The 22,388-nt window shown below is 46.5% G+C and overlaps 1 protein-coding gene across 4 annotated transcripts in view; it reads right to left on the bottom strand.

The window, feature by feature from the left end:
• Positions 1-22,388, bottom strand: part of GRM5 (glutamate metabotropic receptor 5) — a 229,363-nt gene that overhangs the window by 20,107 nt on the left and 186,868 nt on the right. For 3 of the 4 annotated variants that reach the window (XM_044442027.1, XM_044442023.1, XM_044442025.1), the window contains exons 5-7: positions 19,059-19,227; positions 17,800-17,926; positions 5,126-6,065 (exon numbers count right to left, since the gene is read on the bottom strand). In XM_044442027.1, the coding sequence (XP_044297962.1) occupies positions 5,126-6,065; positions 17,800-17,926; positions 19,059-19,227 (1,236 nt within the window). Of the gene's footprint in view, positions 1-763; positions 779-5,125; positions 6,066-17,799; positions 17,927-19,058; positions 19,228-22,388 lie in introns of all 4 variants that reach the window. The other variant, XM_044442024.1, reaches the window with a different exon arrangement.

Raw genomic sequence — 22,388 nt, 5'->3', positions numbered from 1 at the left:
CCCCCCCCCCCAATAACTGCAAGCATACTAGGCAAACCTGGCTTGCACCTGCAATCTTGGCTAGAGGTGGATGAGAATCTTGTCAGATTCAGTTAGTTCCGAAGCTGTTGCTCATGCATGATCACTTTAAGGACATGAACAAGAAGGTCCAAACCCCTAACACCAATTCTGGCTTGTTTTGAGCCCACTTTGAAGTGCTTCCTTTGACAACATGAAGCCCTACATGGGTCAGGGCCAGAATAACTGATGGAGCACTTCTAGCATGAACTGATGCGTGCAGGTCACTCATCATCTGAGGCTCTTCAGGTGTTTCTCCTGGGGGAAACACAGGACGTGGGAAAAAAGAAAGGGGTCTTCTCCGTGGTGGCCCCCAATTATGGAATGGGTACCCCAGCAAGGATGGCTTGGCACCATTCTACTCCTGCATATTTAAGGGCAGATGATGAGACATGCATCTCAGTTCTCTTTATCAGGTTAGCATCTTACAGGAATTGTCTGAGTTGTTAAATTTGTTTCTTTAAAATGTTATACTGAATATCTGGTATTCATAGCTTGTAAATCTTATGAACTGCTCAGAGAGCATTGACTTTCATGCCCTATAGAAATGTAATAAATAGATGAAAATTTTCAAATTACTTTTTCAACAGGACCAAAAGAGCTAGAAATGAATTTTAAAACAGAAACAAATTTGTGGATTTGCGCCCATCGCTTTGAGTGCTGAGAACTCAACCTCTGTGTATTTATCCATGTGTGTGGTGCTGACTTTGTGTTGCCACCACTTTTTTCCTGATAGCTTCTCATCTCAAGCAGCGACGAGGGAGGCGCAAATATCACAACCCCACTGAAAGAAGCAGCACCTGTTGAATGGGACCAGGGGACATGGTCTTTCAGGTCTTATTTTTTAAATGAATGTACCAAAACATGCCCATTTCTTCATAAATGGGACACAAAGGATTTGATTTTTTAAAAGCTTTGAATGCAGGAAAAAGCGAAGTGGACAGATCCGTTCCTACGCTAAACAACAAATGGTTGTTTCTCTAAACAATGGCTAAAATGGATCGAAATCTCTTGTGCGTAAGGTTGCATGGTCCTGGGGGTCTTTAAGGGTGGGCCTCTTTCTACCCCACACCAAATATGTTGTATCTCGCTGTGCTTCCTGCAATGCATGGAGGCACTGTGGGTTGCAAGCATTTTTCCCACAGAGCACTCACACATCCTCATAAGCTTCTGCAAGCACTCGGAGGAAATGCTCACATGCACTCTCATGGGCTCTGTTTGCCACGACCTCTCACCACCATGTGGACTGGGACCTTGCCAAGGACAACTGTGCCTCTCCTGCAACCACTCCAGAGCAACACCTTTTTAATAGGCAGGCCTAGGATTTCCATAAGATCCTTGCATCAGGCAGCATCCTACGCAAAAGAGAAAAGAAAAGAAGCCCGCAGTTCATGCTCGATGCCCTGCTTTTGTTCGCTCCCCTTCCTAAGCTGACAGCAGGCAAAGGTTTGAATGGAGCCCTGGCGCTATCTCTTTGACAGCCCTTTGATGCAACTTGACGGTGTCATCAATTAGACTCAGAAAAGCACGGTCTTAATGATAGGGGCCCTTCTGCGGCCTGGCATGACTCAAGCAGTATGCTTCTTTAAGAGCCAGCGTGATTCACTTCTCTACAACACCCCGTACTGCCTAAATATAGGTATGTGGTTCTGAATCAAACATCATAATCATCGTCATTGTTATTGGCATTGCTTTGTTTTGGCTTCCACTCTCTTCATTGCTGGCTCAAATGGGTTCACAAGCCCATTGCCAACCATGGAGCAGAGTCAGGATGGATCCTTTCTTGGGGCCTCTTTTAAACAGGTTGATTATGCTATTCCTGGGTTGCATTCCTGGGTTGGAGAAGGCGATTGCACAACTGAAAGAGACCGTAGCTTTGCATGCCTTTACAAGAACTCTATGGATTCTGTGGATTCCTTCCTCACCAGCACGGTGATCGCCAGTGATTTTAACAGGTCCCTGAGAGTGACAAGTTCATTTCAACTTGAACTGATGAAGTTCTGCCTTGCAGTGCCACCCACTTCTGGGGACAACTCCAGCCAGAGCGTGCATCAGTACCTGGGCAGCCATCTGGGCCCCGGTAATCTGGACCTCGTGAGAGAAAGGGTTCTCCACCTCTGGCTTAGAGCACTGGGCCAGAATGCTTTTCTTCAAAGGGAATCATCAGCACTGGGATGAAACATGGAAACCTTGGAGCTTCAGGAAGCTGCAGTGCCATGGGAATGGCTAGAGGAATAGCAGGCAGCGAGCTGTTGGAATAAGTAATGACAGGACCAAGAAAGAAGAACAAAGAGTAGGAAGGAGTGCCATATGAAGAGCGAAATTTCATGAATCACTTGGAAAACACTTATGGAAACCCCCAAAATAGCTACTAATGATGCTATCTACTGAATGGTGAATGATTAATTTCTAGTTCTGGAGCAATTATGTTGTCTTTTCACAGTGCTGAGAGATACAGTAAGCCACGGCGAGTTTGACTATCAGCCGAGAGAAAATAATTTCGGATGAGCAGCTTCAAAGAAAAAAGAAGCAATCTGCATGTCTTGTCTTGTACGGACTCTGGCATTTCTTCTCCTGGCACGTGTGTCGCTGACTCAACAGGTCCTCATAGGCCAGTGGCTGTGCTTGTGCTGAACTGCCTTATTTTTTTCAAACAGAGGCCACTTTGGAGGTTGGGTGGGAAGGACAGCCAGTTCACGGTGCATTTTGCCACACGGATGTACATACCTGTTGAGTGGGAAGGTTCTGTTCGGTAAGCACAATGCAAAGCTCCATGTCAGATGCACCCACAGCAGGTTAGGGCCACATCCTGTGATGTCACCCCACGCAGCTGCTCTATGTTTGTGGATGCAGGGACTGTGTGACGAGACCAGTCACAAGGTCCGGTGAAGAGGTAGGAAAGACACAAGGAGCTGGCGCCACCCATGGGCTTCCACTATACACACCACAGACTATGGCTGCCTAACGTGCACCATGGAGAAGTGCCTCCTAAAGCATTGTGGGAGACTAAAGCATGGTCTAGAAGGCCAGGCCATGCGTGTCCCAAGAGGATGCATGTGCAGTGATAAGGTACTGCTGGGCCAATGGTCCTGTGCATGCATCCAGTGTCACAGAATCATAGAATGGACGAGTTGGAAGGGACCATGAAGGCCATCAAGTCCAACCCTTGCTGTTGCAGGGCACCACGTTACACCATCCCACTCAGAGGGCTGTCCAGGTTCTTTTTGAATGTCTCCAGTGTGGGAGAGCCCACCAATACTCTGGGCAGCTGTTCCACTGTCGTCTTGCTCTGAGGAAGCTTTTCCTGATGTCCAGTCTGAATCTGAGTTGTTGCAAATGGACTTGATTATTCCATGTCCTACACTCTGGCATCAGCAAGAAGAGCTCTTGACCTTCCTCTTTCTGACAGCCTTTGAGGGACTTCTAGAGGGATATCATGTCCCCCTCAGTCTTTTCTGCTTAAGACTGAACATGCCCAGTTCCCTCAGTCTCTCCTCATAGGGCAGCGTTTCATGTCAGTTCAAGAGGCTCAGCCATGTGCCAGTGCTGGTCCCAGTTTTAGAGGGACTGTGGGGGACCTCCTCATTGGCTGTCCAGAGCCAACGCCTCACTCTTCCCAGGCTGCCCTCCATCCTCCCCCTGCCTGTGTGCTTGCCAGACCTGACCCTCACCTGCCTTCCACTGCTGCCCTTTGTGACCTTGCCTCCTCACCAGCTGGTGGCAGCAACTGGTTTTGGGTCAGTGCGGAGGGGAGCGGGCAAGCGAACACATGCCGCAGCTGCAGCCCATCCCGGAGGACCATCTCAGAGGGCCCCCCCCCCCCCCCAGTGCTGGAGCTTTTCCTGTTTGGGGCAGCTGGGGGTGGTGATCCATTTCTGGCCAGTGGACTGTTGTTTTGGGGATTAAATTATTAGACTTGGTAGTTACTTCTTTTCTTTAGCATTTGTTTTACAGTTGCATATTTATTTTATTTATTATAAAATGCATTTGGAACCCCAGTGTATTTGGAGATGTCTATTTGTTTTTATTGTTGGAAGTGTAAACCAACTATGGGCTATGTGTGTGGAATAGTAATAGCAGTCGTAACGAAGGCCTCCCCTCCCTCAGGGAGTCTTCTTCCTTACTACCATTGTTGGCAGCGGCTGAAGCTGCTTTATCCTTCTTATTGTGATCGCCTGCTTCCTTGCCAGGCTCACAGCCAGTGAGCAAAGAGCGAGGGGCATCTCCTGCCCCTGCTGCTCGCTGCTGCCATTGCCTGGGCCAAGGGGAGAGGCAGGTGCGTGGGCTGGGTGCAACAGGGAAGAGGACGCGCAAGTCTGGGGGCTCCGGTCAGTGGTCCCCCCTCCCCCAGTGGTGGGGCTTTGGCAGGTGTCCTGCCGCACCATGCCGTGTTGTGCCGGGTCATCCCGTGCCATCCCGTGCCGTGCCGTGCCATGCCATGCCATTGGCACAGACCCCTGGCTGGATTGTGATTTGCTCAAGGGTGTCGGGGCCTCTTACTGAGGACATCAATGTTGTAAAGAGAAGGAGACATTTTGACTGACACAGACAGAGGAAGGGGAAAAAAAGAGGGGCCAGAAAGATTCAGAAGGATAGGACAACTTCAGCCTTCTCCAAGCTGATGCCCTCCAGATGTGTTGAATCACTGCTCCCATTTTCCCCAGCCAGCAGGCCCATTGACTAAGTAAGCATGATACAAAGGCCCACATTGCAGGCCAATGGCTACACCACCTGGGGTTGAAGCAAGCTCCACAATGCTTCCATGGCCACCCTGGCTGGGAAGTACGGGAACTGCAGTCCCGCACATCTGGAAAACGTTTCTTTGGGGGACCCTGGGGTATATTCAGTATTAATTCAGAAGATGAAGAATTAGCGATGTCTGCCATGTTTCTATTTGGGATGAGAGACGGATGCTGCATTGTGGTAGCCCACAGGACTATTCTAATAATGCAGACTCTCGTGAGATGCTTGGCAGAGCAGAAGCGATAACATTCAGCACGTATCTTCCTTCCCTGTTCACAGCTGGAGCATCTGCAACTCAGAGGCCTCCTATACAGTGAATGGTTACCTTAGAGTCTCTCCAGACGATCCCCTCCTTTTCCACAGGTTGACCAAGCTGCTTGAACGGCTCGTCGCGGAAGACGATTTCCCATCCCCAACGTGCATGCGGACCACCGTCGACGTGGTGAACGCGCTACGCACGTTCCGCTCTGGTTTGGCAAGGATGATGTACACCTTTGGCACGAACATGCAGCCCAGAGCCACGGTGGCACTTAGGCTGACCGAGAAACACATGGTGATGATCTTATAGTTGCTCCCGAAATAAATGGGCACGAAGGCCAGCCAGATGATGCAAGTCGTGTACATGGTGAAGGCGATGTACTTCGCTTCGTTAAAATTGGCAGGGACGTTCCTGGTCTTGAACGCGTAGAAGGTGCAGCTCAAGATGAGCAAGCCATTGTATCCAAGAGGAGTCACCACCCCCAGGTTGGTGGTGTTGCATATCAGGTACACTTCTCGGATGCTCGGGTAGTCGTGCTTTATATCTGGTGGCTCCATGATGAACAGAGCGATGATGATGCCAAGCTGGATGCATATCAAGAGAAAAGCGATGACCAGCTGGGCACACGCACTCATGAACCGAGGCTTCTTGGTGCAGATTTTCTTCTTGCTGCCGGCCAGGATCCTTGCAATGCGGTTCGTTTTTGTCACCAGGGCCGAGTAGCTCATCGCCGGGGAGAGACCGATGCCGATTCTTTGAAGGTAGCAGTAGATCTGCTGAGGCTTTGCAATGAGGCAGAATGTGCACAGGTAGCCCAGAAAGATGCCTGCTAGGATGATGTAGCAGAGCTCCCGGCTGGATGACTTGACGACCGGAGTGTCACGGTACATGATGAACACGGCCGTCACGAACATGGTGGCCAGGAGGCCCAGGCAGGCGAAAACCACAGCTGCGATTGGTTCTGGATCACCCCATCGGAGATACTGGACTGGGATTAAATCGCATCCTGGTATGGAGAAAAATAAGTAAGTATTATTATCAGTTGGCTTGTAAGTAACTTTTGGAGTAAGGAAGCAAGTAAGAAGTTGGTGTTTCCGTGGAACTAGGAAGGAACCTCAGGCTGTTTTTCAAGACTAGCAGCCATATTCTTGCATCCTCAGGGCTCCTTGACATACAGGAAGCTTGGTCAAGGAAGGCCAGTTCACTGGTCCCAACCAATTCTTCACACATTATGCAATTCACTACATCACAAGATGGGGTAGCAGTTAATAGCTCATAGAAAGGATGGAGCAAGTGCATGGAGAAATGCATCTTAACATGGCTACAGCCCACAGAACTGAGCAGAACTTCCAAAAACAGAGGCAGTCTGCTGCTGAGAACAAGATAACGGGGAAACAATAGAGGGGAAGGACAAGAGGTGAGCTTCATCTCTTACTTGTGATTTCACCTCTGGCTGGACACTGCTGGGAAGAAAGAGTATCCAGGACTAGCTGGATGTTGGTTTAACCCAACCAGGGCATTGCTATGTTCTTAAGTGGCAGAAACTCCACCACTGTCCCTGTCCTATGGTTGATTCATACGACCAGTTTGGAAGATCTTTTTCCAGCTGGGATTGAAAAGTCATTTTCCCAAATGTCTCAGATTGCCATTCCCTAACATGGTTCCCTTCAGAAATGTTGGGCTATTAGGAGCTGGGGCTACAATCCCCACCAATGGTCATTCTGGCTGGTTGGGGTTGGTGGGAATTGCAGGCCAACACATCTGGATGAAGACTGCCTTCATTGAATTACTAAGCCAAATCACTTTTTTAGTCTACTGCAGATTTTCTAGTCTGATGACCTTTCTCAGGGCAGTTCCCTTCCCAACAGCTGATTGAGTGTACCTGATAACATTCATATACAACAACTTTTGTAACCCTTGTCATTGCCATGATCTGGACCCTCTCAGATTTCCCTGTTGAGTCCTAATAAGCGAATGGGCATCTGGTTTCCATGCAGGTTAACCTATCCCATCATTAGCTAAATATTCAACTCCTCAGAAAACTTTACCTAGGCTTTCATTTTCCATCTGATTGCATTTTCTCTGTAATTTTTAATTGCATGTCAACCATCCTTCCATTTAGTTATTAAAACTGGCACAAATTTTCTGAACAACATTGACACGTTGCATATGAATATATATTTCATTAATGGTTGGCTTTCACCCTCTCTCACTTTTTGTAGCCTTACAGAAATAGTCATCTGTTTGGCTACTCATCTGATTATTAAGTGACCTATACTATATTCCTAATATTAGAGGCAGTATTGCATTTGTATAGTACTTCCATGTACTCAGACTCCTTCACATACTTTATTTTATAAAGGTATCCCAGTTTACATTGGTCAAGGAGGTTGCACTGAGATTTCAATTTCGTATACCCAGTGCAAATATTACTTTACAATTCTGGGAATAAGCACTGGTTAGAACTATCCGCTGGATGGATCTTGCCTCTCCATCCTAGGATTATGATATCTGAAGAAAGAAGTCAGATTTCTGGACCTGTCCTCTTATCTGTTTACATGCACCAATCCACCCTCTCCTGATTCCTTTGCTGTGCATATTTCACAGCATCGCTGATTTATAACTTCATTATATTCCAACTCATATTTTCATTTGTTCCTTAATTAACAGCTGTGCTCATGTAGTTCTCTGAGGAGCTTGAGGTGGGGCACATGGGGTTTGCCATTAGCACCACGCCATGCTTGTTCCTTTATCAAGATAACAACATCTACTGTATGTTAACTAACTTAAGTGATTAAAAAAATCCTTCTTTTTCAGCCTACTCTTCCTCGAAGGCACAGAGATCAGTTGATGAGCTTTCTCACTGGACCCCCTGCAGTGATAAGTTAATCATAGAGTAGTAGAGTTGGATGTGGCCAAGAAAGCCTCTTCATGGTCCCTTCCAACTCTACTGTTCTATGATTCTATGAATGCTATTGGCTCTAATCCCCTGCTGAAGCAGGTCACCAGTTGACATCAGCCCACTCAGTTTCATCTTGAATGTCTCTCGTGTGAGAGACACAAGCTGGTTCCACTGCTCCATTCTTCTGAAAGTGAGGAAACTTTTCTTGATATCTAGCCTGAATCTGGGTTCTCACAACCCGGACTGATCATTCCATGTCCTACACTCTGGTAACAGTGAGCAGAGATCTTGACCTTCCTCTTTGTGACGGCCTTTGAGGTACTTATAGAATGATATCATATTCTTTGCTCAGCTTTCTCTTCTCCAGGCTGAATGCACCCATTTCCCTGAGTCTCTCCTCATAGCATAGTGTTTCCAGACCCTGAATAATTTTTGTTGCTCTCCTCTTGACCCTTCTGCTTCTTTCTTAAATCTTGGTGCCCAGAAGTGGACAGTATTCCAGATGAGGTCTGACTAGCGAAGAGTATCAGGAACCGATCACTTCTCCTGATTTAGAAGTTATAATTCTGTTAATGCATCCCAAAATAGCATTTGCAGGATAGTCAGTGAGCTTCCTGACCAAGCAGGGATCTGAATTCAGGTCTTACGGCTGGAATCCATTTTGAACAAGCTGTAACTTAGTACTGGATGCTGTGCTTCATTTCATTTTATGCTGTTTTTACTGCAAGACCCTCCCAAGATGCTAGTAGTTTAGACAGTATATGAAAGCTATAATAAATCAAGAAATAAATAAGGTGGACCTGGATCTACTGATCAATCTCTGTGCCCTTTGCAGTAGATTGGCAAGAATTGTGTACTCCCAATTATTCAACCAAAGCAGAAACAAAATAAATCCCAACCCTACTGCCTAAATTATACTGCTGAAATGAGGAAAATGTGGGGTGATTGGAAATGCTTTTTGTGGGTGAAGGGAGGAAGGACTGTGAGATACATTGAGTTCTGGTACACCAGGTACATGATGCTTTATCTCCAAGTGCTGCTATTGTTGTTCGTTTCATTTATACTCCATGCCATGATTGATGCTCTACCCAATGGAAGCTATTTTTGTCTTTCCTCATCTTAACAGATTTTTTCCCTAGTAAGTTAAAAAAGAAGACAAGAAATGAAGGAAAAACATGAGATGGATTCAAAACAAAAATGACATCTAGTCTTCCTGCAAAATTCCAGGACCAAGCAGGACAATTTCATGATGTTGCAGCTTATGTCTTGCAGTAGGTTCTTGTGGGTGGGTCTCAGACTTTTAGAAAAACAGAAGATAGACCTGGTAGAACCACCTCCTCCTGCTCTCATCTTGCCTTCAGTTCAGTTCTTCAGTTCAGTTTCATAGTATTAGTTTATGCCAATCAGCATGAATTGACTAAATTCTATGGTTTGTTCTTGTAAATATAATTTTACAGCATGGCATTATTGGTTTTATGATGCTGAGCAGGAGCCAGTCATGTGACACAGAAGACTGTGTGTCAGAGAGGAGATGAAGTTCCTGTGAAATGTAAATTCCAATCACCCCTTGCAAGAATTGCCCATCAGTTTATTTTCACATCTGTTCCGAGGTGCTCTGGATTCTTTTGAATGAAAATTGTGAAGCTGCCAGGATGACACTAAAAATTGATACTTCCTTTGATAGTAATATAGGAACAAGTGGGAAATGACTCTGGGATATTATGGCAATTGCAGTGGGTATTTCTTCCACGAGGCATGCAGCACAGAAAGATAAAGGTTTTCAGCTACTTGATTCCCACTGATATGAGTTCATATGGGCACCAAGCATCTAGGCATAAATAAATACTTTTTTTAAAAAAACCTGCCACTTAAACGACCATCTTTACAGATGCTCCCAGGCCCATCCGTAGGGTTAGGCTAAAAGTTCTTGGGTCATTTCTTCTTCTGGAAAGAGGTTTCCTTTGACAAAAATGTCCTTATTGTCTCTAGTGTCTGCCTAGAGAATCTTAGGGACCAGACTATTGGCTCTGAGCCAAAGAAAGTTAGCACTGGTCTTGCGCACGGGCGAAAGTAGATGCACCATTCACACCTTTTGCAAGGGTGCAAACAGCTGTTAATGTAAGTTGCAGAATTCCATCTCACATGAGCTGGCAGGTCGAATCTTGTATAAAATATACAATTGTATAAAATCCCTTCCCTAAGTGATTTTCACAGTTAACCCTTTACAAACTGCTATTTTCTTCAGAAAGTTAATCTTGCAGGTACCCATATGCTAGAAGATTGTTTTGTCTCACAGGTCCAGCCCAAAGATGTAAACCATAGGCTGACACACCCTAGGGGGACTCCCTGGTTGACAGAAAAGATGCTCTTATTTCCAATGAAAATAATGGAAATAGTGAATCAGAAATAACGGCTTTCCTCCCACTTACTACAGAAAAAGCTGATTTGATTCTGCTTACTTCCTCTTGAGCCTTGTGCTGCAGAAACTTGTCCTTTCTACTGTGGAGACCTGCAGAAGCCCACCCGTCCTTCTTGGGAGGAGCCACACCGATCATGCTTATGTCTAAGTAGGCATGCTTCCTACCATGAATTGGCTACAACTGATTTTTCAGAGTGAGCATGGAATGGGGGCTACAAGAGCTTGTTCAAAATAGATTTCAACCAGAAGAATCTCTCTCTTTCTCTCTCTCTCATTGGTCAAGAGTCAGTGCAGCATAGGACCACAAGGATGGTGGCTGGATTGCAGGGAAAGCCATATGAGTCAAGACTGAGGGAACTGGGTCTTTTCAGCCTGGAGAAGGGGAGACTCCAAGGGGATCTGTTGGCAACATACAGGCATGTGAGGGGGTGCCACACAGAGGTGGGTAGAGACCTGTTCTCCCCTGCAGAGGGAGGACTCACTCCAATGGAGCCAAGCTCAAGGAACCAAGTTTCAATTTGGATGCCAGGAAGTACTTCCTGACAGTTAGGACCCCGAGGGTGTGGAATGGGCTTCCACAGGAGATAGTTGAAGCCCCATTGGTGAGGGTATTCAAGGACAGGCTACACATGCACATGGTAGGCATGTCATGAGCAGAACCAGCTGGAGCCGGGGGTCAGACTAGATGGCTCGGGAGACACCTTCTGACTCACTCTGTTTCTGTGTTACCAGTAAGATTGCCAATCTTATTGGAACTAATTTAGGCGCCCTCCCTTCATCTTTGAATTTAAGTCTAGGAAAAATCCAGGGGCAACTCAGCATCAAGATGGCAACTGATGTCCTAGCTATAGGGAGGGCTGATGGGATGATGACTGTGAAGGAATCAGGGGACCCAGATCACTTCTGGGGCAGTGCAGCCATTTTTGCCAGCAGAGTGCAGCACTTGGAGGGCTCAGGAGGGCATGCAGGTTCCCAAGTTCCCCTGCCCTCTCACAGAGCAAATGCTCTCAACCCAAGCAACACCTCATTAGTATTCTTAAGGAATGCCTTCGCTGGCTCCTTTTCAGGGAACAGCTCACTAGCTTACAGCGCTAAAGAGCTGAAATGTGATCCAGGAGAAGAAAGAGGAGGGAAAAACCCTAAGCTGAGGTGCCTGTCCTTAATTTACTTCATCACTGCAATTAGGCACTTTTCTCGCAATTATAGTAAAATGTGTGCTTCGAAAGTCCTGTCATTAAATGAAGTATTTAAGGCATTTGATGAACTGCAAAATCTTGGGCCTCCTAGTTCTCTCACCTTAAAAATCAAACTGCCACACATTTAGAGGACACTAAGAATGAGAAATGTCCACATTGCCTGGAGATAAATCAAATGCTGGTAGAATTAATTACATCTTCTTTCCTTCCTTGCCTCTGAAGCTGCTGAAACTACAGTTTGTTTCTGCTGTTCCACAAGTCACAAAGAAGGTGAGCTAACCTTATTCTCCCTCCTGCATCCATTGCACAAATTCAAAAGCAAAAATGTGAAATAAGAGAAAGGAAAGAGGATATGAGAAAAGCAATGCACTAGACATGAGTGCTTCCTTGGTTTCCTTTCTTTGTTAGCATGAATCCACAGAACTCTACATCCTTTGAATGCTTACTGAATCTAGAAGTGAGAGAAGTATTACAGGGCAAGCTTACACTTACTAACATGACTGCAATTCTATCAGAATTAGCCTGTGCCCAGTAGGAACCAGGACTGGATGATAGCTCTTCCGGGGGAGACCTCACACCATGCATCTCAAGGGAGCCAGGGGAATTGGTTTACCCTGATGGGCATCTCAGGGCTGCCAGCCTGGAAGGAGTTCCAGTCATGGAATCCATAGGTCTAAGGGACTAGATCAGGGGCTGGCCAACTCCTCTGTATGAGCTGGCCTGCAATTCCCATCAGCCCTAGCTGATGGTGAGGGATCATGGAAGTTGTAAGCCAAAATATATGGAGAACCACAAGTTGTCCTTCTCTGGATAAGATAACCCCTATCCCAGAAGAGTCAGCAACACTTTCAAGTGAAAAGGCAATCCAGAAAGCTACATCACCCCTTGCCATCAGAAAATGGGAGAAAGCCCCACATTCACACTCACATGAGCTCCAGGCAGTATGGCCAATGGATATGTTTTTGGGGACTATTATTGAAAAGGTGTGATTATGGTCATCATCTGCTTAGGGGCTTCCACAGGTTGGAGGTTGTTCATTCATAGGGTCTACATAAGTAGAAGGTGACTTGGTGGCACATAACAACAACCAGGTATCTCACAGACTGCCATGGGAAACAGGAGTCTGCACTAGAATGGCCTTTGATCAGGTCCAGCAGAGGTGGTCTTGAGTTCTTACGCCTACTGGTAAGAAATGGCATTTCACCTTTCCTACTTGGAGGGACATCTGAGAGATAAGAAGAATCCTAGCCCTAACAAACCCTAACCCTTCCAGGCCTCATCAGACATGTGGAAGGGGCCAGGTCCAAGGTAGGTCTGGGACCTCTATTTGGATAGATCAGTGGTTACTCCGGTGAGTCCCTTGGACCGCAAGGCAATCAAACCAGTCAGTGCTAGAGGAGATCAACCCTGACTGCTCTTTAGAATGCCAGATCCTGAAGATGAAACTCAAATACTTTGGGCACCTAATGAGAAGGAAGGACTCCCTGGAGAAGAGCCTGATGCTGGGAATAATTGACAGCAAAAGGAGAAGGGGATGGCAGAGGATGAGGTGGCTAGATGGAGTCACCAAAGCAGTCCACATGAGTCAGGAGGACTCTGGGGGATGGTGGAGGACAGGAAGGCCTGGAGGAATGTTGGCCATGGGGTCGTGATGGGTTGGACACGGCTTCATGACTAACAATGACAAAAAAGCCCATACTCTGCCTACAGAAAGTTTCAAACATTGACATCTCCAAGCAAGAACAGAATTCTGTCTGGCGTGTAGAGCCGCTGCATTGTATTGGGAAGATTGGACCACTGGTCTGACTCCTATTTAAAGCATTTGATAACAATTTGAGCAGAGAATTATGTCTCTCTCTCTCTGTATGTATGTATGTATGTATGTATGTATGTATGTATGTATAATACCAACATCCCTCTTCTAATACTTTCCCAAATAAAAGTCCTACTGAATCCAAACTGTGATTGATTTTCTTCAGACACATGAATGAGGAAATGCAGAGCTATTAAAAAAAAACCTGGCAATATCCCCAGTTGGATTCTATCTCAATTAATCATTCCCTTGGTGCCAAAAATATGAAAAATTAATCTTGACCAATGAGCTCAGGGGTGAAATGATGGAATTATATTTTAGGTTGAAGAAGCCAGACACAGTTTTTAAAACACAGTTCAAAACTTCTGGTGCACAGCAAACTGCCGTTCCATTGAGAACCTGGGTAGTAAAAAACATAGATTAATTCTTATGCAAGCAAATAAATGCACAAGAACGCAACACAATGGTGTCTTGGTGATGGAGATATCCTGGGCTAAAACAATGAAAGAATGTATAAATCCAGATGAGCCCAAGAGTAGATCTGATTCAGCATCCCATTCACACAGCGGTCAACCAGTTACACCCAAGATGCCTCCAGCAGGACATGCATGCAGCTCTGCCATCCTGGTTGTTGCGAGGTGCAGTGCTTCTCCCGAGCTGCTTCAGAGTTCCCTTTCACAAGGCTTTATTGTTGCACGTCCTTATTGTCAAACGTCTCTGAGTTCTCCCAGAGTAAAGCGTTGAACCCTCTCTGAGCCCTCCCCTTAATCTTCATCCCATTTAAGAGACTTTCCCCACTGCCAGCTCAGAGTGGAGGCACCGGCATTCCTTGCCTGTCTTCCCCTCTCCCACAGCTCCTGCAACTGAATCTCCCATCTGTTTGCTTCCTAGCAACCGGCAACTCAGGAGGAGGGGCATCTACATCCGACAGACTACTCAGCTCTTGATGTGCACCCTGGGCAGGCCCCAAACCTGCATCTTCGTTGGCAAATCCAAGCTCTCGTCGTCTTCCACCCCCAGTTCCCCTTGCAGGGCTATCCTTCTATTCCCACAGGATGGTTGGTTGCCACTGGCGCCCAGCTAGGTTGATGGTGCTTGAACACAGACATTCCCTGACCTTGATCTGATACTGTCACTTGCTGACATTCCAAAGCTCCTTCATCTTCACTGTCTGAATGCCAATTCCTATCAAACCTACCAACAGACTGCTGATAGGTTCTGGCTGATTTTCCCTGTGTGTGTTCACAACACTGCCCATGTTCCCCAGCAGCTGATGTGCAGAGGCATACTGCCTTTGATACTGGAAGTAGCACAGAGCTGTCCTGACTAGTATCCATTGCAAGCCTTTTCCTCCATGAATTGCTCCAGTCGACTTTGCAAGCCAACTGAGTCGGTGGCCATCGCCTGTGGCAGTAAGCGCCATACTTTAACTATGTGTTGGATAAAGAAGCATCATCCTGAAACTCCTGAATCTCCCACCCATCAATTTGATCATGTGACCCCACGGGGTTTCAGTATTATGAGAAAGGGGGGGGGGGAAGTCTCCCCATCCATTTTCCCCACCTAATACATCATGGCATACACTTTCCACGGGGGCAGCTTGAAGCTCCTAGCAGTTGTCTGAAATGGCACAGTCCAGGAACAGGTAGCATCCCAGAAGGATGTGTCTGTTGCAGCTCTCCAAATCTCACTCGAAGGAGCGAGTGCCAGGAGAAAGCTGAGCCCAATCTGCTTTCTGTGCATTGCTTTGGAACCTTATTGCTACCTGTGGAACGGCTTTACCTTGTGGCAAGCAGGAAGAGGAGGAGGGGCTGGCTCGGCTGCAGTACTGAATGTGAGGACATTTCAAGGAGACTTGGTGAGCCTCGCAAAACCAGCCGCGGGGGCCTGCATCTCCCATTACAGCCGTTCCTGACACTCCTTATTGGGAGCAAGGAAAGGAGGGAAGGCAGCCTTACATAAACTGAGCTGGTGGCTTGAAAAACCACACTGAAGCTTTACAGAGAGAAGTGAATCTGTCAGGTTTGCCTTCTTCTGCATTTTGGAGGGCCACCACAAACGGGATGACCTCATGGCATATAACAAGAGCAGCAGCAGCAATTCCATACTAATACAGTGGGATGCAACTCCAGATTTTTAAGAGCAAACCATTCAAAGCCCTTGGCTTCAAGTGAGAAATCTCTTAGTATTTGTTTCTCCCACTTTCAAATTTTAAAATCTCAAATCCTTTCTGTCCCAGTTATGGATACTGTGTGAATGCTGGGAAATTCTTATCAGAATGATAAGTCTAGCTGCCATGCCATGCTGGCTCTCCCAAATATACATTTACGGATGTATATGGATTTATTATAGGTTAATAAATGCATAACCCACTGGCTAATTTGGTTCGTGCCCATCTCCTGAGTGAAAAAGGCACTCGAGGCAGGTCACAATCACAAATAACACTCTGATACGCTAATAATAAAAGCAGAAATGTGTTACACAGACTAAAAGTTGCATCGAACCCAATAGCAAAATCTCCTGTATTTTTACTATCTATTATTCCTATTTATTGTTACTGTTCATGGATTGTTTCAATTGTTTTCCTATTTTAATGTTGTAAGCTGTCCTGAGACATTGTTGTAAAGGACGGCATATAAATGTTTTAAATAAATAAATAAAATGAAACTGAATAGAATTTGCGCCTGTGCCTATCAGTCAATGGAAAACCATTTTGAAGTTCATGCTTATGATAAAGTGAGGCTGCAGAAACTTGTGCTACAAGTGATCTGTCTCTCAGGGTGTCCCTGGACCGCTGGAGGGTTTTACAAAATATTGGGTGGAGTAAAAATGAGATAAATAAATACAAAAACGAAACCAGTAGGTGACTTAGACTTTTTCTGACAGCTGATGCCACCATAAAATATTTTAAAATAATGCATAAAAAGTAGAAGGAATAATTTCAGTGAAATGCAGCAGAACCTCTGTGGTTTATGCCCACATTTACCTTGGCAAGGATGAAAATGGCAAGAGAGACAGTGTGGCGTAGTAGCTACAGTGTTGGACCAGGGCTTGAGAGATCAGGGCTGCTGTAGTCCCCACTTGGTCTTGAAGCTCAGATCCCAGTCATGCGGCCTGAGCCTAACCTACCTCACAGAGTTATTGTGAGGATAAAAGGGAGACAAGGACCATGGAGGTTGCCTGGGAGAAGCAAAGAGATGGGCTACTGATAAAGCTGACTGAGAACAGGCCCATGTTGCAATGCTGAACAGAACCTGAAAGCAGGATTCAAAAGCTCACTCTGGCTTTTCCTGGTGTGGCAAGCCAGGAGGACCCGTACACCGCAGTGTGATGGGGAATGCTGTTTAGCTCTAAAGCTTAGGGGAGACCGGTGTAGAGAGATAGACATCAGCAAGGAAAAGTAGCAGAGATAGGAGACTTTGGTGTTGGCAAGGGACCAGAAATGCCGGGTCTGGGCTCAGCAGGTGTCTGTCAATGCTTCCTTCTGATCCTGGCACTGCATTTATTTTATTTTATTTATTTTTTGATTTCTATCCTGCCTTTTTCCTCAAAGGGCTCAAGGCAGCTTACATCATTCCCCTCTTCCTTCTTATCCCCACAACAACAACCCTGTGAGGTAGGTTGGGCTGAGAGTCTGTGACTGGCCCAGAGTCACCCAGTTGGCTCCATGGCTGAGCGGGGACTAGAACCCGGGTCGCCTGAGTCCCAGTCCCATGCTCTTAACCACTGCACCACACTGGCATCCAGGATCCAGGTGTCCTAGCAGCTCCTCTGTAAAATAGGACTGCTATTGTCCCTTTGATTACGTTCCCAAGAAGGGTCCAAACCTAGAGGTAGCTGTATGAATCCCCACCAACAAACCAGTCCTAGCAGCTTTCATGAGATCTGTTGAAAGGAGAATGGGTCTTCACTGCCTATTCAAGACCAAGGCACTCACAAATACATTGCATCACAACAGGGGATGACGTACTGTTGGGAAAATTGACTTCCTCCCAGCCATGGGGACCATTGATGGAGGGGAACAGGGAAGTCAGAAGTGATGGTGGCAGAGGGTATCGGGATTCCTGAAAGTTAAAAACCGCCAGTGCCGTGTCCCCACAAGCCCTGATTCCCTCGCTCACTGGGCAGATATTGGCAGGTTCATGCAGCGCTCCAAGGCTGGAGCAGGAGAAATGAAAGCGAAACCAACACAACACCTTTAGAAGAATAAAACCTTTCCTGAGCATGCTTATTGCCCACCAAATGCCGAGTGTCTGTTGTGGGGAAACCCCAGAAAACTGCAGAGAAATGGGAACAGGAAGGGATATCATGGAAACAGGAATGGCTAGCGAGCAAGAATCCTGAACCGGGACATTCCACACTGCAACATTTTGTTGTGGGTTCCACACTGTCAGATCATCATCTACCTACCGGTGAGGTCATGGTTGGGCCAAGAACCCAGCTCACAGGCTTTGCATGTGTATTCATCGAAGACAAATTCGTTTTCTTTGCATCGTGTGCAGGTCCAACAGCAACTGACTTCTCCTTTGCGGATAACCTAAGAGGAACCCATGAGAGCATTCACATTTAACAAGAAATACTTTGCTTCATAGAATGCCTGTCTGTCTGTCTGTCTTATTTAAATCAATTAAAAACTGTTTGCATTCATGCACTTCTCCATTTCTAGACCACTGCTATCCATGTATTCTGCTAAATGGCCCTTTCCACACAGCCAACTGAAGCTTCCCTTGAACTGAAAGCCCCTCACCCATTTCTCTGGTTTGCTTCTCACATTTTCCAACACTGGAGCCCACTTTTGACTCCTTCTCCCCCTCAGGATATCTGATGATCTTCGCTAGGGTCCAGCTCCTACAAAATGCCATTCTCTGAAACGAGTTCAGCTTCCATCCTTATGGAGTCCCACTCCTCCTGTTAATCGCTCTCTTGGGTGGGCTGGGGGATGACAGCCAGCTGGTGGAGCTCCATGTTGTGCAGCCAACTCCCTGACCCTGCTATTGCAAGGATGCCGCTGATGCAGGGCCTGCCCTTCCATTAGGCAGAGTGAGGGGGTTGTTTCAGGTGGCAGATGCTGGGAGGGGGCAGCGAGGAATTGGAGGAGAGAGTGATGGCCTGCAGGCCATGCTGCGCCTCTGTGCTCACCTGCTGCCTCCAGGTGTGCTGGAGGATACTGACTCATTGTCAATGCTGAAGCAAAATTCAGCACCCCCTGAGCCATCTGGCCCTGTGCCTCTGGCAGCAAAATGCCTTGTGCTTCTGGCATGCATACACTGGGCATGGAGGCAGCATGATTAGCCAGTTGGTATGTGGTGGTATATAGCCCAAAGCTCCACCCATTCTCCCTGTGGCATCATCACGGACCTTTCCATATGTCCTTCATACACAAACCTTGCACAAAGATCCTTCCCCTATTTATCTAATCCCTGTTATTGCCCATCACTGCCTTTGCACTAGTACTAGTTACTGGTCCTGGGAAAATGCCATGTGATCATCTGGTTTTTCCCCAGAAATATTCCTGGAGAAAAGAAAGATGGCTGCCTCCATGACTCATCCATGAAGGCAGCCATCTTTTAATGCACAGGAACACTTATGAGAAAGTCATTAAGTAGCATTTTCCCTAAGGACCAGCCAGTTATTGGTTGCTTAGTAAATTGTGCGTGACATTTATTTACCTTGATGTCTCCTTTGTCGCAAGGTTCACTGCAGACAGATCTGATGATAGAACCTTTCTTTGACCAAATCTCATCATCATCCATTTTCAGCTCACCGTTGTCCCAACTTCCAACATTGATATAGTCAAAGTAGTCCTTCCCCATTTTCTTAAAATTCATGATCTCGTACCTTTCCCACAAAGAGATGAATTGCTAAGTTAGTTCAGCCCACAGCTGAGCTCACTCTTGAAATTATAGATAAAATATGGTGCAAAAATAAATGAATAGGTAAAATGTTGCAATCCTAAAAACAGTTACCTGACAGTAAATTTGTCAGGCTCAAGCATGTCAAACTCAATTGTCTTAGATACTGTCCCTACAATGGTTAGGCATGACAGAGCAGCCTCCCCCAGCCTGGTAGTCCAGATCCCTTGCACTACAACTCCTATCAACCCCATCCTGGGTGCCCAATGGTCAGGGAAGGTAGGACTTGTAGCCAAAACAACTGGCAAGCTCTGGGTTTGAGAAGGCTGTGGTAAAACTTTCATAAGGCTGGCTGTCTCATTAAAACTTCCTGGGGAACAAATAAATGTGTTGCAACGTCCTTCTTGCAGCATTCTGGATTAAATGATAGATATAATTTCCAGCAGAAAAAAGGGGTTATTCTAAATGAATATATAATGATGTGGAAAGGGGCAAGATATATTAAGAACATAAGCCACACTGGGCCAGACCCAAGGTCCATCTAGTCCAGGACTTGGTTCACAAGGTGCCAGACCAGCCATGCCCAGGGTCCCTTGGGCAGCACTTTGCCTGCCCAGCTCCTCAGCACCTGGTGTGCGCAGGCATGCTAGCTCTGGTGAGGGAGGTGGCACACAGCCAGCAGGGTGAGGGGCCGCTTCTTCATGCGCCTGTCCAATCCCATTTAAAGCTGTCCGAGTTGGTGGCCATCACCACTTCCCATGGCAATGAATCCTATTGATTTAATTTAACCGTAACTATCTCTTCTCGTCCTAAACCTCCCACCGAGCCGCCTCATGGGATGACCTTCGGTTCAAGTGTCATGGGTGATGGAGAACAATCTCTCCCTTTCCTCCACACCTTGCATTTATTTGAAACACCTGTATTGTGTCGCTTTGATGCATCTTTTTTCTAATTTCATGAGGTTGCTGGCCTGTGAGGCTTAATGCTGCCTGGCCTTAGTAAGCACAGAGCCCGCCCACCAAGCCCATTGCAGCTTCTCCTAAACCAGGGCTGGGTAACATGTGACCTTTCAGGTGCTTGACTGCAGGTCCAACGATCCCTCACCATTGGCTAATCTAAAGGGGGTTGGCAGGAGGTGGGGGGACCTAGGAGAGCCTATTTCTCCAGTGCAATGCAATCTTGGAGAGCCTGTGGATCTATATGTCCAACTTTTTTGGCCAGGCTGATTCATTGCTTTGGGGACATAGAACATAATCCACTATGAAGGAGGTCACCGTTGTCCATGTGGAGTCCAATTACTCTCTTTAGCTCTGGCCACAAGAACAGGAGTAGCAGTCTGGCTACCTTAACAAAGAGTCAGCATAAATTTCTCACCTTCACAAACTTGGCCTGGCCCTTTTTAAGCCCCAGAGAACACAGGCATTTACAAAAGTTCATTAAAAGTGCAATATGAATGCATGAGCTTTCCAAGTGATTGTCCATTTACACGGCTGTTGTTAGAACCGTGGTTTGGTGGCCATTTGTATCACAAACCAAGATGCAGCATATTTCGCAGTGTAAGTAGGTTTCACCTGAAAGGCTTCATTTTTCCTCCACTTTTGAAAATGAAAGAGGAGAAAGCTAAAATTTCGAGCTGATTGTCCGGAGCCCAGAACGAGGATCGTACAATAGCGGTGAGACCTTCTCCTGGGCATTCATTGGAGAGGGAAAGAAAGACACAGAAGAGCAGGGACTGTATTTGACTGGCTGCCAAGGAAGACGCTTAAGACTTCTGATGTCTTCTTGAAGTGAACTGAAGCATTTACAGACAGAGGTTCTCTGTCAACCAGCTAATTCATATTCACTTTCCAAAACGCAGAAGGATGATTTATGTTTTTGGAGAAACTCTGGAAAAGCCAATCAGCCCAGTCCATGGGGACTTCTTAGGACATTGCCTTTTACGGTGTCAGAACAAGTGTTCCACCTCACTTGGCACTGTTGATGCTGACTGGCAGTGCCTTCCCAGGGTTTCAGGCAGGAATTTTTCCAGACGTACCAACCTGGAGATTCCTGCATGCAAACCAGATGCTCTGCCACTGAGCTGTGGTCCCTGCTTTGCTGCTGCTTGGTACCATTAGTCAGCAGTAGCTCTGAGTCCCTTGGCTGGGAGCATCAGTGAAACCAGGAATGTTCCTCACCTGCCTTTCTCACAGTAATGCTGGGTGCGGGGGAGCTCCTTTTACTGTTGGGCAGGGATGCTTGGCTCCACTAAGCCAGCAGAGGAGATGCTGCTGACCACAAGCCTTGGCTTGTGGCTGGGCAACAGGAAACCATGAAACTACCCAGGCTAGATGATGGCAAGAGTATGGACAATATGAGATCCGGTGTGGTGTGGTGATTAGAGGGTTGGACTGGGGATTTGGGAGCTCCAGCTTCTAGTCCCCACTCAGCCATGGGGCCAACTGGATGACTCCCATAAGGCTGCTGTTGTGAGGATAACACAAGAGGAGGAGAGGGTAATGTAAGCTGCTCTGAGTTCCTTGAACAGTGAAAAGGAGGGATATAAATATAAGTAATAAATAAAATACATATTAGTTGGTGGCATGGAATACAATTAATTCATTTTAATTAACCCTGTGAGGGGGGGCCAGTAGCTGTGGCTAGCACAACATTCCTCAGCTGGGCTACTGAGTGGAAACATCTTATACCAGTTCCAAAGGAGTTGTGGAGGCTGCCAAGAAGCTACTGAGCCTTCCTCCTGGGGTTAAATCTACTACAGATTGGGAGAAGATCTGGAAAAAATATGGCCTGAAACTGGCCATTAACCAAGTGCTCAATGCAGCGAATGGAAAATTTGTTCATCATCTTTAAGCGAACACTTTTTAAAAACATTCCTGGCTTATTTAAAAAGCCAGATGGGTAGATCCTGCCTTATTCAGAGCAGTCCTCTTGAAATCAGTTGTCCTTCAACTGGCTTTGGCTAAGGAGCAGAGAAAGAGGCATGTTGGAGTGGAGCAGGAGCTTGTAGTCCAGCATCCTGTCCTCACAGTGAAACACCAGCTGCTTCTGGGAAGTGCAGAAATCGGAAAGAAGCTCAATAGCGTTGCCATCCCTGCAAATCAATTCCAGTATCAGAGCTAGAGGAGCACGATCTCTGATATTGGAAGT

Source organism: Varanus komodoensis, unplaced genomic scaffold (assembly GCF_004798865.1).
Source record: "Varanus komodoensis strain SLA01 unplaced genomic scaffold, ASM479886v1 scaffold4, whole genome shotgun sequence".
NCBI classification, from domain to species: domain Eukaryota; kingdom Metazoa; phylum Chordata; class Lepidosauria; order Squamata; family Varanidae; genus Varanus; species Varanus komodoensis.
The sequence above is the reverse complement of the archived record's forward strand: the minus strand, read 5'-3'. Positions and strand labels throughout refer to the sequence as shown.